Source organism: Haliaeetus albicilla, chromosome 28 (assembly GCF_947461875.1).
Source record: "Haliaeetus albicilla chromosome 28, bHalAlb1.1, whole genome shotgun sequence".
In the NCBI taxonomy this organism is placed as follows: Eukaryota; Metazoa; Chordata; class Aves; order Accipitriformes; family Accipitridae; genus Haliaeetus; species Haliaeetus albicilla.
In genome coordinates this window covers 2,309,052-2,326,384 of record NC_091510.1, presented here as the reverse complement: position 1 = coordinate 2,326,384, position 17,333 = coordinate 2,309,052, and the positions used below count along the sequence as shown (strand labels likewise).

Genomic DNA, 17,333 nt, shown 5'->3' with positions numbered 1-17,333 from the left:
AACACATTTCATGGAAGTATTGTGTAATATTCAACCCTCATGTAACCCTCGGTTTGTAAGTTGCCATGACAGAGGCTATTTTTCTTCAATTATTCTATTTCTTAAGCATCAATTCAGGCATCAGTTTCTTTCTGACTTTTTCCTCATTCATTTGCTAGAGATATAAGAGAACTTATACATTCAGAAACATCTATTCAAGGGTTCTGTTATATGTTGCTTTAGCATTAAACTTTTCTAAATCACTGAAGATGTAGTAATAGTAAAAGAGACCTGAAACAAAAGAGCTGCTTGTATTAACCTTTGCAAGTGTATCTCTTTCTAGTAAAGAAAACAAAAAACAATTTAAATTGGAACCATAATGATAGGCAAATACACAAGTAGGCAAACTGCAGAAAAAAAAGTGTTTCAGTTTGAAATAGTTTGAAGCAAGTAACAATGCTAACTCAAAAGATACTAGTGCTAATGAAAGTAGCAAAACAGTTTTACCATATTTTCATTTTGAAGGCATTTGAGAATATCCATTTTTAATCTTAAAATATGTTAATATTTTCTGTTTTGCTTTGTTGTTATTTTTAAATCTATCATTTCTTTCCCACTTCACATTCTTTTCCTCAAAAGTTGAAAAACATTACCTTGATGGAAGAATCCAGAAATAACAAAAGTGTATGGAATCCTATATAAAAGGGAATTATCTGTACAAAGGTGTTTGATAAAATGCACCTAAAGCTTAAAATGGTTATAAAACTCAGTCAAAATTTAGGCAAAGATCACAAGATTTATTAAGTCACCTATTGGTAAAGAATGCCTGGATGTGACTCTAAAACAGATGTAATTATGTTTGTTTGGTGGGTTTATCTGAAAATAGATATAAAGCTGAAACAACCTTAATTCAAAGCATATTATATACACCCAGACAGCAAGAAGGCTACTTTAAATCTGAAGACAAAATACACTTTAAACTCAAATACAGTGCTGTCAATCAAATCAAGAGAAATCATAAGACTGAGGCGAGACTTCACACATAACAGAATCAGGGCCTCTGTAGTTAAAAGGCTCAGACACTTTCCACTACAAAGAATTGGACATAAAATTTACTGCTGCTGTACCTTGTATCTGTTCCCATCTACGTCTCTTTTGTTTAGTTACCCCTTTTACACCATTATAACGTACTGTGCATAGAACTAGATGCACCAAACAGCTAACAGGTTGGAGTCAGTAGCTGCAAGAGTGTATTGCTATAGAATTTTCTTTTAGATTTATACAAGTATTTAGAAAAACAGATGTGATGGGTTGACCCTGGCTGGACGCCAGGTGCCCACCAAAGCCGTTCTATCACTCCCCCATCCTCAGCTGGACAGGGGAGAGAAAAATATAACAAAAAGCTTGCGGGTCGAGATAAGGACAGGAGAGATCATTCACTAATTACCATCACAGGCAAAACAGACTCAGCTTAGGTAAAATTAGCTCACTTTTTATTACAAATCAGCCAGAGTAAGGTAAATGAGAAATAAAACGAAATCTCAGAACACCTTCCCTCCACCCCTCCCTTCTTCCCGGGCACAACTTCACTCCCGGATTTCTCCACCAAGCCCCCCCAGCGGCACAAGGGGGACAGGGATGGGGTTTACGGTCATCACATGTTATTTTCTGCCGCTTCACCTCCTCAGGGCGAGGGCTCATCATACTCTTCCCCTGCTCCAACGTGGGGTCCCACCCACGGGAGACAGTCCTCCACGAACTTTCTCCAAAGTGGGCCATTCCCACGGGCTGCAGTTCTTCACGAACTGCTCCAGCATGGGTCCTTTCCACGGTGTGCAGTCCTTCAGGCACAGACTGCTCCAGCGTGGGTCCCCCACGGGGTCACAAGTCCTGCCAGAAAACCTGCTCTGTGGGCTCCTCTCTCCACAGATCCGCAGGTCCTGCCAGGAACCTGCTCCAGCGCAGGGTTCCCACGGGGTCACAGCCTCCTTCAGGAACCCACCTGCTCTGGCGTGGGGTCCTCCACGGGCTGCAGGTGGATATCTGCCCCACCATGGACCTCCCTGGACTGCAGGGGGACAGCCTGCCTCACCAGGGTCTTCACCACGGGCTGCAGGGGAATCTTCGCTCCGGCGCCTGGAGCATCTCCTCCCCCTCCTTCTGCACTGACCTTGGTGTCCGCAGGCTTGTTTCTCTTACATGTTCTCACTCCTCTCTCCGGTGGCTGTTTTCCGCCTCCCAACTTTTTTTTTTCCTTCTTAAAAATGTTATCACAGAGGCGTTACCACTATCACTGATTGGCTCGGCCTTGGCCGGCGGCGGGTCCATCTTAGAGCCAGCTGGTATAGGCTCGCTCTCTCTCGAACACAGGGGAAGCTTCCAGCAGCTTCTTACAGGAGTCACCCCTGTAACCCCCCCCGCTACCAAAACCTTGCCACATAAAACCAATACAACAGAAAATCAAAATTATTATTACTTAGTAACCTTGGGTTTAGAATGGGATAACCCTGGCAAAATGAGTTCTCACTGAAGCATTGTTTCAGATTGCTATGACCATTAAGGGCCATAGCTTTAGCAAGTCATCTTAGTATCATTAAAGCCAATGTTGTAAAAAAAATATATATATACACCTACATGAATAGTTGATATGATTTGTGTACCTACATGTCTCAAGGCAACATTAAAATATACACTCTGCTTTGAAGACACATATCTTTCTTGAGTTATCCCTTTGAACACATCATTTGGGTCATAAAAAATAAATCTGTATTATGTATCACCTTGCAGCATTTCTAACAAAGTAAATGCAAGTGTATTTTAAAAGAAAAAATGTAACAAGTTATTTCATTTTAATCATATTCTCGTGATAAAGGAAAGTAAGGAAAGAAAGGAGGAAAGGAGGAAAGGAGGAAAGGAGGAAAGGAAGAAGGGAAGAAAGAAATTACACACTAACTTGGCAGCTGACATCCATTCCAGCCTCCAGAAGCACCTGGACAACCGCTTTGTGGCCATTACGTGCAGCAAGATGCAAAGGAGTGTGTTTTCTTGTATTACAGTTCATCAGGTTTGGATATGCTTTGATGATCATTTTTACAACACGCAGACGTCCGTAAAGTGCTGCCAGATCCAGAGGTGTTTCTAGTTTGTTGTTCCTTATTGTAGGGTCTGTTAGCTCTTCTAACAGAACAGCAACTACTTCTGAATGACCATACTGAGCTGCACAATGCAGTGCTGTTTCATTTTCATTGTTCTGTTGAAACAAAACAAAAGCTTCAGAAATTCATGTTTAATCACACAACAGAACTGCTCAGCTTCTATAAATTGTCTCCATGGGATCACTAAACAGGCAGGGTTTGCAATATAATGTATGGTAATGTATGTTAAACGCTTCAGAATGACTCCACTAAAATTTTACTAATAATATATCAATACTTCAGCTTTGTGGCTCTCGAGCAGATCAGGTTCCTGTGTGTCCACATTGTTCCCAATCCATTTTTAACACAATGCCCCCAAAAACCTTGTTGCTCATGATATGCCAAAATCTGTAACCATCCTTGATTCAACTCTTCCTGAAATCATGTGTCCTTCTCTCAGAAATACTCTGACACTTATCATAAGTCTCTCTTCTCAGTTGAACTGGCATTAAATCATAGCAGTCTGTTATTAGGGTGGTGAACTTACAGAGAAAAACTGTAATGAAAATATATCAGACACAAGGCTAGTTTCATATAACACTGTAAAAGTTACTTTCAAAACAACAATCCAACCTTGCAAGAAGGTAAAATAGCAACAGTAGATATTAGAAAGACTTAGCATATCACGTAAGCAGCTAGTCTTCTTAGGGCTCCAGGGAGATGTATGTGTGCATTTTAAGGCATATGAGTATTTTTATGCTGTGATTGAATAAGTTTTTGCTTTATAAAGCAATGCCCCCCAAGTCTTTCCCCAAACACTATTTAATAATCTTAATAATAAATAAATAAATATTGAGAATAAGCAGTACCTTCTTTAATTGTTTTCTTCCAGTTCTGCCTGTATACTTGCAAACCCAAACAAACAACTTCAGGCAGAGAGGAAGGAAATAATTTATAGAGCTCTCTGAATTCTATATGCCATCTATATTATTAATATACCTCATCGAGTCTCTATGAAGCCTTAAAATAGGCTAGACACTGTAAATTTTAGAAGTATGTACATTGAATGCCTCTTCTGAGATATGATTTATAAAATGTTGTGCCAGTTTTGAAAATGTTGTAAAAGTAGAAAGCCAATAAGCTAATATGTCATATAAAGAACTAAAAAATTAATGTAAATTCAGAAAAGATACTAGAGAAGGATAGAAACATAATTCTAAAGAAAGGAGAAGAGAGAAATCTGAATCCATAGGTTGTATTTCTCAAGGAAACAAGTGAAGAAAGTTCTGGGGACAGAGAACTGAAAATAGAAAAAAAGATTTGTCTTTTGAAGGACAGAAAGGGTGAGAGATTCAGAGAAATGAGGCTTTGGCCTCTTAGTCAAAAGCTAGCCAGGATAAGAAAATCCATGTTGCACAGTACTGTCTAGAAAGGTGGAAAGGGAGGAAACCTTTTTGTTCTTTTTGGTAACAGTGTTTCTAATTCTATAATCAAGAACTTAATTCTTGGGTTTGTGGTTTTAACAACATTGCTGTCATGTTCATCTTATCTGGTAATTTAAAACAACTCAGATGGACCTGGGTGACAGAAGAGACAGATCAATACATTCAGATGAATTAATGCTGCAGATAAACTCTTCAGGTGTCTGCAACACCACACAAGATTCCAGAGACTGGAATGTGTTTCCTGCTAAACTGCAAGACCGAAGCTGGAGAAGAGCCAGGTAGAAAGTGAGAAGTTTCCATTGGCAGACATGGCTTGATGACTAATAAGTATTTGAATCATTGTGCATTATTCAGACCACCACATGGTCTTTCTCTATTACACAGACAGTAAGTTCAGGTTAAAATACATACTATCACAATACTACATGGCTACAATGATCTATCAACTACCTGTGATATGCTTTTTGTGCTCTCGTGACTTCTAATGTATCCTTCATACAGGACTGGGCAAAGCAATTTTTTTATGTACAGTGGTATACCCACAAATCACAAGCATAGTTTATTAGAATTTATTTTTAGATTTTCAATATTTTGTGGACAGAACTGCATAGATGAACAGGCAACTGCAGTCTAATTTTGTGTACAATTACCACAATTAAGTATGAAAATCAGATAATTGCACATAAAATGGCCAATTATGGTAATTTGTGCCTACAGTTACTGTATTTACATATCCATGGGAAATAGTTACACAAAGAAATTAGATGTATAACTACATCAACATTCTGTGAGGTAAATAGCAAAATACACATTTACTATACAATTGTCAAACAGATATATCTATCTATCCAGTAACTGCTTATGTTTGATTTTTTTTCAAGCATTTCTGGATATTATATAAAGTATCTGTAATCTTGTGACAACAGTCTAATATTGGAGTTTAAAAGTATTCTGATTAAATTTTCAGACATAAAAATTAAATTGGCTATGGCCTTTTTCTCAAAATGTAGTGACTAGCCAAAATTTCAGCCACATATAGACACACAAAGACCAACCAGTCCAAATCCCTGCTGCTGCTGCACAGCAAACCGAAATTTGCTCCCTCTAAATAAAGAATACCCAGCTGAATTTTAATGCAAGGGTATATTTACAGAAAAGTATATTTTAAAACAGCATGGTGCATAAAAGCATCTGTAAATCTGAACAAAATGTTATTATTTTCAAATGAACATTGTTGAACATTTTTGTATGGTTTGTTTGTTTCCATTTGCCAAATTAAAGCTACATTTTGGTTAATGACAAATCAAACTAATTCAAAATTTAAAAGAACTAGGTATCACTGAAATAAAATAGAAGAATGCAACCTGGACAAACATGATAATTAAATTACCTACACATATGCAGTCATAACAGGCATTGTATATATTGTGTTATTAGAGCTGAGAGGTATTGCCTAATTAAAACTTAATAATACAACATCCTTCCCTCTTTAAAATGTAAATTAATCAACTCAATTCAGGTATAAAAGACAAAATGATTTTTCACTTTCAAAGACAGAATTAAAACTTGTTTAACTGCCCTCTAAATTTATCTGCCTTGACAATTTAGTACTACTTACATAAAATAAATCACCTTGGAAGCAAGAGGTTTTACTGAGGAGAGAGGATAGTTTTTAAGTAGGTTTTGACAGAGTCTGCCATCTTCAAATTTAGGAAAGGAGGGAATGCCTACCAGATAGACACAGTTGGTTCAGCATTCCCAGGGAGACCCCTAAGATGGAGGAGGCTATGACAGTGTATTTTCTGGACTGGAAGAAAATTATCTTCCTCTTCTTACCCCTCACGGCAAGATGGACATGGATAGCTCAGTGTTGTGAACTTCCTCCTTAAGGCATTTATTTATAGAAGACATACAGTAAGAATAACCACCGCCCCCCCAACATATGATGATATTTTAAGAGTTGAAGTTATGTGATTTCCTCGCTCCCCAAAATGCTGTTACTTCTGACAGAAGTCCCCAGTATTCATAGTTAATAATATTTTAACCAAGTAGTTATTCATATGGCCCAATGGACCTCTTTCAGAAATAAGGAAGGCATCTTATGATTCAGCTTTAAACCTTTTGTAGTTTTCTTCTTCTTTATTTGTTACATGGGTCTCTTCATGGGCATGGTCCTGACATTTCCTAGCCTTTCCCTGAATCTGTTCTCTTCCACATACAGCCAGAACTCAGACTTCTGTTGCTGCGAACTGAATTGTGCCTGCACAGCATTGCATCTGCTCAGTATTGCAGGCTGTACGACATCATTTAGCTACTAAGAATGCGTGCCACTGCAAAATGTAGAACGTATCTTAAGGTCTATTCATTAGAGGACAGATTACCAAATACGTTATAGAAACAATTATTGTAGCTTGGCAGTCTGATAGAGCTACAGGAGATACCAAGGGAATGAATGGCTCTCATGAATATTATATAGGTCCTTGTGAAGCCACTGTTAAACAGTGGGTATATTTAGGACTTTTACTGCATAGTTGTGTAGTTCTTTATTTTTGCCAAGGAAATTTTAAAGCTCCTGCAGTCCATGCAAATGCTGTATAAGCAATAACGGCTCTCAAGTAGTGATTTTACAGACCTTTCCAAAGAATGCTCAACTCCTTTATTATCTAAGCATTTTGATGATAAACGTGGAAAGGGAGACTTCCTAAATCACCAAGCCATTTCTTTGTCATGTAATCCCAATGTCAAGTAACTGAACAAGACTTTTTTTATGAAAAGCTTTGTGCTATTGCCTCACTTATGAAAGAAGAATTTACGTTAAAGAAGGATGGAGCAACGGGAGAGTTTGAAAAAGTCTATCTATATACTCAATATACTCAAGAATAGTTAACTAGAGAGGAAAAAAAGATACAAAAATAAGGCTTTAATAATTAAAGAATTAAATAGACAAAAGAATAAACAATATATCCAAGACAGAGAAAGGAATGATCTCAGGATGGTCTTACTTCATCTATTAAAACAGGAAGTCAGTTTCCTGAGAAGAGAACGCCGATATAAGTTAATACTTCTGAAAAAAATAAGGAAGTTTGCCTGATTGATTCAGCAAGTAGCATGCCACTGTATTTAATTACTGTGGGAATTAAAGTCCTTTCCTGGATGTCTAGGGCAAAGGCTGAACAATGTTACAACAGAAACACAGCCAAGAATGAGGAGAGCTCTTGGGAGCAGCATTGTGACTTTATTGTCCATTCTTTTTGAGGAACGAAATGGGTTTTTACACTGTGCATAGATTTTTACAGTTTATGTGGAAAAATAACTAATAATACGTTTCTTCTTATCACACGACATCAATAAACCTGTCTAATTTGAAAGCCATGAAAGAACTAAAAAGCCCATAGATTTCCTTATCACGTTTTCTCTTAAACACAAAAACAAGCATTAGAATTTAGGCATCCCTAATATTTCCAGATATATTTTCAAAATGGATTTAAAACCCAAAGCATTTAAGACAAGACTAAATATTTTTCTTTTTTTTGTTCTGCTACAACTGCAATTGTCCACAGATAAAAATTTATTCATAACTTTGCTCACATCCAAAAATTTAGAAACCTGAGAGTTCATACCTATTAGATGTTTAAAAGAAGGTCTATATTTTATCACCAGATGTGTTTCTCTAACTTCGTTGGGGTTTTTTTAAGACCTACCATTCCTGATGATTGAATTTTTTTCTTTCATGAGGTCTTGTCCTGTCACAAAATAATATTCCACCAGTGCCTAAAGCCGTCTGCCAAAAGTCTAGGAATATTTTTTGACATGCGGTCCTCTGATGATTTTTAACACAGAAATGAGAATGGGTTTAACTGTAATTTTGAAAAGGCGCTGCATTTGCACAAATGTTTCCAAGCAACATTAATGAGACCGAACAAATGCAAAAAGGCATTTGGGGAGATAAACCTTTTTCAGCAGAATCTGAATGAAATTCTGAACATGGCTCCAATGGGTATCAAAAATCACCCATTGTAGTATGAATGCTGAAATTATGTAGTTAATAATACCAGAGAATTTGGCTACGTGCAGAATCAAAACTGAACACAGAAAGTTTAGTGCATGGGCAATTGCCGATAAAAGCAAGTCAAGTAATCAGTCAAGTCAGAAGTTTCAGTTTATCAAACTATTTTAAGAGATACAAGTAGTTTACAATTATTGGCAACAGAAATGTAATAAAACTTAAAGTATTCTACTTAAACTAGAAATACCAGTTGTAAGAGGAGAAGTACTCATAAATAACATAGTTGGACATTTCCTTCTTCCTGTAGCACTACTATGTTTCTTTATGTTTTTCTTTAAATCTACAACAAATTGATACTGAGGTACTGAAACTCTTTACTGCATGCTACCCTGCTCCATTTCTATTTTTATCTTCTCAGTGCAGTTTAAGCCTCTGTATTCTAATGCCTAATGCACATTCCAGTAATGAGTGGTGTCCCCCTAGGGTCTGTACTGGGACCAATACTATTTAATATGATCATCAATGACACGGACAGTGGGACTGAGCGCACCCTCAGCAAGTTTGCCGACAACACCAAGCTGTGTGGTGCGGTCGACACGCTGGAGGGAAGGGATGCCATCCAGAGGGACCTGGACTTGAGAGTCCAGGCTTGAGAGGTGGGCCTGTGTGAGCCTCCTGAAGTTCAACAAGGCCAAGTGCAAGATCCTGCACATGGGTCGGGGCAATCCCAAGCACAGATACAGGCTGGGTGATGAGTGGGTTGAGAGCAGCCCTGCAGAGAAGGACTTGGGGGTATTAGCAGATGAAAACTGAGTATGAGCCAGCAATGTGCGCTTGCAGCCCAAAAAGCCAATTGCATTCTGGGCTGCATCACAAGAAGCGTGACCAGCAGGTCGAGGGAGGTGATTCTGCTGCTCTACTCCACTCTGGTGAGACCCCACCTGCAGTACTGCCTTCAGCTCTGGGGTCACCAGCACAAGACAGTCATGGACCTGTTGGAGCGGTTCCAGAGGAGGGCCATGAAAATGGTCAGAGGACTGGAACACTTCTGCTACGAGGACAGGCTGAGAAAGTTGGGGTTGTTCAGCCTGGAGGCCCCTTCTGACCCACCATTTTATGATTCTATGATTTTATGATTCCATGAACATGTTCTAATGAATATCTTTACCATACAAGAACAATATGATGACAAATAAAGATGTCATTGTCCCATAATTTAGAGAATACTTGGATTTAGATAGTGATATTTTTTCAAAAAAGACAATTTTTGTAAAAGTTATTGGGAAAAAATTCTGCTGCAAATTACCTAGTGTGAATCAAAATCAAATCTACTGACTTCCCATTGAAATTCACCTTTACTTATATGGAAACAAAATTAAAAAGTAATTCTGTAATTTGTTTAACTACTTTGAATAAATGTTTTCTTCAAATTTATTGCTGCAATCAGCTCAAATAAAAAAGATTTCTTCTGCATATTTTTTTCTTCTAAAAAGACTATTATAAGAGTTGCAAGGGAAATTCTGAAATTCATCCACATAGTCTCTAATTTAAGGGGATGGGGTGAATATTAAATGCAGAACTTGAAAATTATTGGGTTTGCAGGCTACTTTGGAACTCAGTTGAACTTCTGGAACTCCCTGAGCTGTCACTGAGAGAAGCATATAATGTCTGTGCTTCATTTTGATGATTTGGGGAAGTCAGTAAATGTTAGATGTTTTTACAATATGTATTTACATATTATGAATGCATGCTGAACTCTTTTCCTTCACATTTCAGAAGAAGTGTCAAACAGCATTAAGGAAATGTGAGTGTTTTTCATGACAATTAGAATTTGATGCACAGGCAAATTCTACAGTATATTAAATACATAAATGTAAGGAAAAAGATGTGCTATATGCATAAAGAAAAGCAGGCAGAATCACAAAACAGAGAACATCACTGAGAAATTTCAGAAGTGTTCACATTTTTTCCTCTAAATTTTTCACTACACATATTCTGCATATATATATTAAAAATGTATTTTGAACTGGTATTCCTCATGTCATTCACCTTTCTTGCATGTGATTTCCCGCATTAATACGAAACACTACATATTGACCTATATGTGGCTGTTAGTTATTATTTATTTTTTCATAGATTAGGATTTCTTATCAATTATGTAATTTTATGGTGAGAGTTGCCATAATAAATGTTTGTGCCACCCAGATGTCTTTACATAAACAAACGTGTAAGTAGTTTGACTGTTAACAGCACAGCTTTATATTATATTTGGTATTACTAACAAATCTTGATCTCATACTACCTACTTGATCTTCATTCAGTTCATAATTTACATATTTTCAAGTCTTCATCAATGAATTTTAAACACGTTTTGTAATTTAAAACATACATCATGCATGTCAACTAAGACTCCTGTATTAACATAATTATTATGCTGTAACCATGTTCTGTGTGTAGAGTTGCCAGTCTACATTCAACCACCCCCATAAAATAATTGTCATTTAACTGTTCGCCTCTTTACTGTTTTTTTCAATTTTATGTAGTAGGAACAGTAGGGGGCATTCAGAGCTTTAGATGCTAGATATGGCTGGATATGATCTTATGATGTTAGTTAACTGCATTTTAAATGTGTAGAATGCAGTTCAATTAAGTTACAGTATACCATATTAAATCCATTAATTCGTGTAATATACATTTATGCACCGTGAGCTTCTCATTTACTTCTTTGTTGTGGTGTTCATTATTTTCACTTAAGTTTTTAGAAGCATTTCTTTTACATAGAATTTTAATAAAATAGATGAAAAGCAACGATATATGAAAAATTAGTTGCAACAACTTTTAAATAATGAGCAAAATTATTTTCTTAAACTGAAAGCACATACATTCTTAATGTGATCCTTACCAAAAAAAAACAGGAAAAAAAGTCTGACTTGAGTATATTACTTGCTGTGGTGAAAAACTGAAAAATGGCTATCCTTCTCCCCAGCTCCCAGAAGAAAAAACAAGGAAGAAAAATAGCCCAGGATTTCTTATAAGCTGTAGCCTCAGCTCCACAGATCTGAGAGAAACTGAGAGCTCTGAGGAGCCACCTGCCCTACAGAGCCTTTCAGCAAATAAGCAAAAGCCTCAGAAGCCTACAGACTCATAAGAATGTACAACAGGTATTAGGGTGAGGATGCCACTCTGGAGTTATTTGAGGATATGTGGGTGGAGATGGCTTTATATCAACATGGCATTTCCCTCATTGCATGACATGGATAATATTCTCCTGAGTTAGAGTGCTAAGTAGCAGGGGAAAGTTGGTGCCAGCAAAGCGGTCCACGTACTAAAGGTGGCCATTGTCTAGAGTGGAACACCAGGGCATTTACAAGGACAGAAGGACTGTGTACGCTTAATTTCGAAGTTTAATATGATCAAGATTCCCTTAAGAGACTTAAGGTCCAACATTTCTTGTGAGGACTGCTCACACATTTTCCATTATAAAGTTTTTGGGCAAAATCCATAAACAGCAGGAGATCTGATGACAAGACCTTTTTTGAGTCAGTGGGGTATAGAATCAGATGTATCCCTGCTCACTTGCTCCAGTGATCAAACCAGAGAGACTGGACAGCACGCCTAATCAAGCTCCAGAATATTCTAGAAGTTTGGATGTATATGTGGGATTGGGGAGAAGTAGGTTCGAATTTACATTTCTCTTTCTGATCTTACTGAAATTCATCTTTCACTATTCCTCTCTCTCTGAAGTTCCTGCATAGCTTCCAGTTTTCTGTCAGTAAGTATAAAGAATCTCTTCAAGCAAATGGATAACATGCAATCAGAAAGTTGATTTTTTATTTTGTAGCAGAAATAAAACTGAAAAAACCCCCTTCCCCTTGACAAAAGGTATTCCCACAGTTCAACTGGTTTCTTCCCACATGCAACAGCTGATGACAATGAGAAATGCGGAGAAACTCCTAATCTGCAACTCAAACAACAGAATGACTAATTTTGGGTTTTGTGGGTTTTTTCTTGGATTAGTCAAGAGTATTATAGGATTTCCCAGAAGACTGTCACATGGGAGTATTTTATTACTTTATTTTCCTATATTCCCTGCATTAATATTTGATATTCATATCATAGTTATTGTATGGATTCCAATGGCTAAGTGTATAACCTTAAATATCAAATAGATTACTCAAGCAATGGCATCTCACACTGATTAAGTGTTTGCAATTTAGGTCTAACATTTCTTATTTTCTCACAGTTTGCCTTCCTGCCACATTAATGTAGACACTGAGAGTGCAATTCATTTGTTAGACTGTGCTTTGCCATTGCGATGCTGTAGGGTACCCTACCTGGAGTCCCTCACCCACTCCACAAGGACACGGAAATTCTAAGCATCCTCTGTCAAACCTTCAGGGCCATGCAGATGTCTCACTTACTGCGGGGCCTTAGAACATACTGGATTTCTGGTTTTGGGCAAATGAATCCTGAATAACCCTGTTGGCTCCTGTGATTACACTGACCAGACCTCTGTGGAATAAAATGGTGCATATACTAAAATTTAGGTCTGAATCTGGAGCTGAGTCCCACCTTTACATTCCAATAATTTCCTGATTACCCTGGCAAATTCAACAGCTTATGGTTACTACTCATATTTCACAGCCTACTTCCAGTCCTCAAGCAGTTCAGCTGACTATAGATGGTGTCAGATTTTAATCGCCTTCTTTCTATTTCTAAATACTAACCCTACACATCGACCATATAAGAATATACAGAATGAAAACAGAAGGTGTGCCATATGTTTGAAAACAGAATGCAACATACTTATCCTGCCCTTACTCTCATAATTTTTCCCTAGTATTTACATGTCCTTTCTGCTGCACATGCATACATGCAGACCATCTGGTTTGTCATTTATCTCTGCATATCAGTTCATTTACAATACACTCAAAATATACCAAGAATATTAATTTTATCTCAAAGTTTTTCAGGAATTTAATATCTAATAAAGTAAAAGAGACACAGTTTATGCAAATTTACATCAATATATATAAGATGCATAGTTAGAGTATGTCTTCATATGATTTTCCAGAAATAAGCAGAAGGTTTTTTCATACTTTTTAAATCTAATATCCTTTAGGTCAGTGCCCATCCAGAAGAAAGATATCTGGTATGCTTATATTGGAAGATTTTATCAGTCTTGGAGAAGAAATTACTGAAACAATGGAAAATAGATTATTTTTTTTTAACTTGGCTATAAATTTGCCAGACCTAAAGAATATGTGCTGCTCTTTTCTGATGATGTATACAAATATTTTTTATCACTTCACCTGTTCATTCACTCTGGAGTGTGATGGCCCATGATGGATGAGAATCTTCACAATGTCTACATCTCCTCTCCAAGCAGCCAAGTGAATAGGAAAATAACCTTTATTATCTGCCACATTAGTTGATGCTTCATACTGAAGTAATTTGAGAACTATATCCCTGGAAAACAGGAAGTAGATCTAAAAATTGACAGGAAGCTTTTTTATTAAGTTTTTCATGAACATACATATTACCAAATTTCTTACCCTGAATAACAGAAAAAAACCCCTGTATTTCAAGTGAAACAGCTACAAAAATGAAGACCAATCATTTCTAAGAATGAAACAGATAGTAAAACATAGCCAAAATGTTATTAATTGTAATGGTTCTTACTTCTTATGAATACCCATCAACAATATTATCATCAGTTCTCTGAGTCTGTTTCTTGCAACAGGATCACCTGGCCACGGAATCATTTTTAGAATTTGCCAGTCCAGGCCATGTGCATGTCCCTCAAGACAAACCTTCCAGGCACTAAAGGCAGAGAAGTACTCCTGTCCCCATCATTGCTGGATTCTGGAGGCAGGAAGACAAGAGGGTAGCTTTATGGACACGGTTCCTGCAGTAAGGCTTAAGTCAAAGTTTTTCTTCTTGTTTAAGGCATTATCTCAAAGATGGAGGAACCAATTTAATCATGATCTAGTTAGATATATACTATCTTCTATGGAATAACTGCTTCTCTTTTCATTTCCCACATCCAGCTGCCTGAGAGCAGTGAGAAAAAAAGTTACTTTTATTATTTTAATTCTTATTATATTCCTTTCAGTATTTTCAGTGTGGCTTATCATACATTAAATGAAAGATTAGTATAAGCTGGTATATTGCATTCCTGATTTTTAAGCAGTCTCCTGTACTTAACTTCAAAAGTTAAATGCAAAAATCAGCTGTGTGGTATGATCATGTTATCAAGTATGTCAGAAAGTAAATAAATTCTGCCTTATCTCTCCATTTGTAATCTCATAGTTTGACACAGTCAGGCCTCATTAGTTATTAAGTTAATAGTATCTATGATCCAGTGTGGGCAGTTCTACACACATTTTTGCTGAATATGGAAACACTGCCTCTTACTGATTTGGCTCAAAAACTTGGGTGGGGGAGGTGGGGAGAGGGAGCTCAATGCAGCTTATGTTATGACTAAAAATGAAGCCCTTGACTACAAATTAAGACAGAAGGTAAATCCTGAGGCAATTCTTCTCCCAACCTTGATGGAACCTTATTTAATTGCCTATTGAGAGAAAAACGTGGCAAGTAAGAGTGAATATATCCAGGTCAAAAGAAACTCCAAGGTGTCTTCAAAAGAAATCATAGAGATACCACATCTAAGCTTTGAGGGAGACTTTAAGCTGGGCTTTGCTTACTCCTGCCAAGGTCAAATAACATGAAAACAACCAAGAAAGAGCAGCTCCACTACAGGAAGACTTTTGCTACACAGAAAGTTCCAGAAAAGTGACATCCGAGAGAAACTTTTTAGTACAGGTAAGGTTTGAGAGACTTCTCATGTAATTAATAGTTGGTCTTGCAGTAGATGGTCTAATGAAGGCTAGAGATACGGAGTAGTTTGAAAGGGACACAAATCAAAGGAAACAGAAATAGAACTAAGTGGGAGAAAACCAGCAAAAACCCCTCCACAACTAAAATCTGTAGATAATGATATACAGCAACTATTGGGAAGAATCTGTTGCAAGATCCAAGCTACAAAATAGAACCTAGGTCTCCTTCATCCTTCAAGAATGCGCTGACCCATCTCACTTCTCTAGGGTGAGTCTTTTTTAGTGTGCTGTCAGAACTGTTTCATTTTGTAGAAATAAATTTCAGAGAGGAGAAGACTGAGAGTCCTTAGCCCAGTAACATTACCGGGCTAAGTAAAATTACTTAGGGAGAGTGAGATTCAAGTGCCTGCCCCAGATATAATTTAATTACTTATATAAAGCAGAATAGTTTCAAAAGTAAAGAGAACTATCCCAAAATAACCAAGGAGAAGGGAATTCATCACATACATACAATGATCAAGCAGAGACTTGAACACTGGTGTCCAACAAGTATCCCAGCCACAAATTATTGGTTGGGTCATTAAGTCTTATGTTCTCACTTTTCCTGAAAACCTTTGAAATCTCTCAAGTTCATCCTAATGTAAAGTGTGAAAAATTAAACCCCCAAAAGTTTTCAAAGGACAAGAACTTCTCCTCAGTGGGAAGGCTCCTGCATCAAAAGACTGTACCCAATATTGATTTTGAATATAAAGTTTTAAATCTGAAACAGAGTGTAAAGGTATTTATTTGTTATTTGTGGTGACTAATGAAATTACAAACACCAGGTATCTGTCCAATTCCTTTGCTGACAGTGCTACCGTTGTAGCAGGATCAGTATGGTGGCTTGGATAGCAGGTCCTGAACCATCATGATTTATCATGAAATACCTCATGATGTATTTCAGTTTACTTTAATATAACAAGCTATAAATGTGATGTCAGTAACTGCTACTTACCCTGCTGTGTGAGGGTAAGGGGTCAGAGCAGCCAGTGGCCACTATGACCTTTTCAAAAGCTGCAGTTACGTGGCTGCTGTACATAAGTCCACATCTTGAAGTTCTCTCTGGCTTCAGCAGAAGTTTGGCCAACACTGTGTCTGAAAACACTCTCTGGCTTTTGTATGTTTTGGGATTTTATAGTTTGTATTGCTAGGATTCACTTGACATCTCTGATAGATTCTGTGTTGATACAGCAACATTTTTACTTTGCTGGGTAACTATTGGTTTATAGTCAGTATTAAACATACTAAAACCAGTTTTCGTCTATTTAAAACCAGCAATCTTTGCAAGCTAAGGCTTAGGCTTTTGTCAATCAAAAATGTGCAATGGCAAAGGAAACAATCCATTAACTAGAAACAAGAGAAATGTGATTTTCTCCCTTTTTAAAAAAGGCTGAGTTTAATAGACCATATTAAGGGCTTAGACCTAATTCCATGGAGGTAAAATATATTAATGGATGATTCTGAATCCTGCTACAGAACTGAAATTTTGGAAAATGCACAATATCTAGTTTAACAGTATTTTAACTTCATTTATTTATTCAGAAATGGAATATCCTATATTCACCAAGGGATTAATCTTGTCTAAAGAAAATATGCAGGTTTCTAGAATACAATCAAAGATACATCCTAAAGTTTTAATTTTTCCAAGAACGAATGCAAAAAATGTGAAATGAGTAAACAAAACATATAATTATTATGGATTCATATGTTATCTTATGGACAGTCCAAAATCACATTAAAGCCAGTGCAAATCACTTTTAAATTCAGTTGGGTTTTGATCAGTTCCTTATCTCCCACAGCGGAATAACCCAAAGCCTTACGTCAATGTTTTCTTTAGTGAAAATCCAGTCACTGTTAACATGGTCAGTTTATGAACAGGATAGCTGGACTG

General features: G+C 37.0%; 1 protein-coding gene across 8 annotated transcripts in view; it reads right to left on the bottom strand.

Moving 5' to 3' along the window:
* The window catches only part of ANKS1B (ankyrin repeat and sterile alpha motif domain containing 1B), a 427,100-nt gene that overhangs the window by 362,177 nt on the left and 47,590 nt on the right, over positions 1 to 17,333 (bottom strand). For all 8 annotated transcript variants that reach the window (XM_069773749.1, XM_069773747.1, XM_069773753.1 and 5 more), the window contains exons 3-4: positions 13,877 to 14,033; positions 2,933 to 3,229 (exon numbers count right to left, since the gene is read on the bottom strand). In XM_069773749.1, coding sequence (XP_069629850.1) covers positions 2,933 to 3,229; positions 13,877 to 14,033 — 454 coding nt within the window. The remainder of the gene's footprint in view (positions 1 to 2,932; positions 3,230 to 13,876; positions 14,034 to 17,333) is intronic.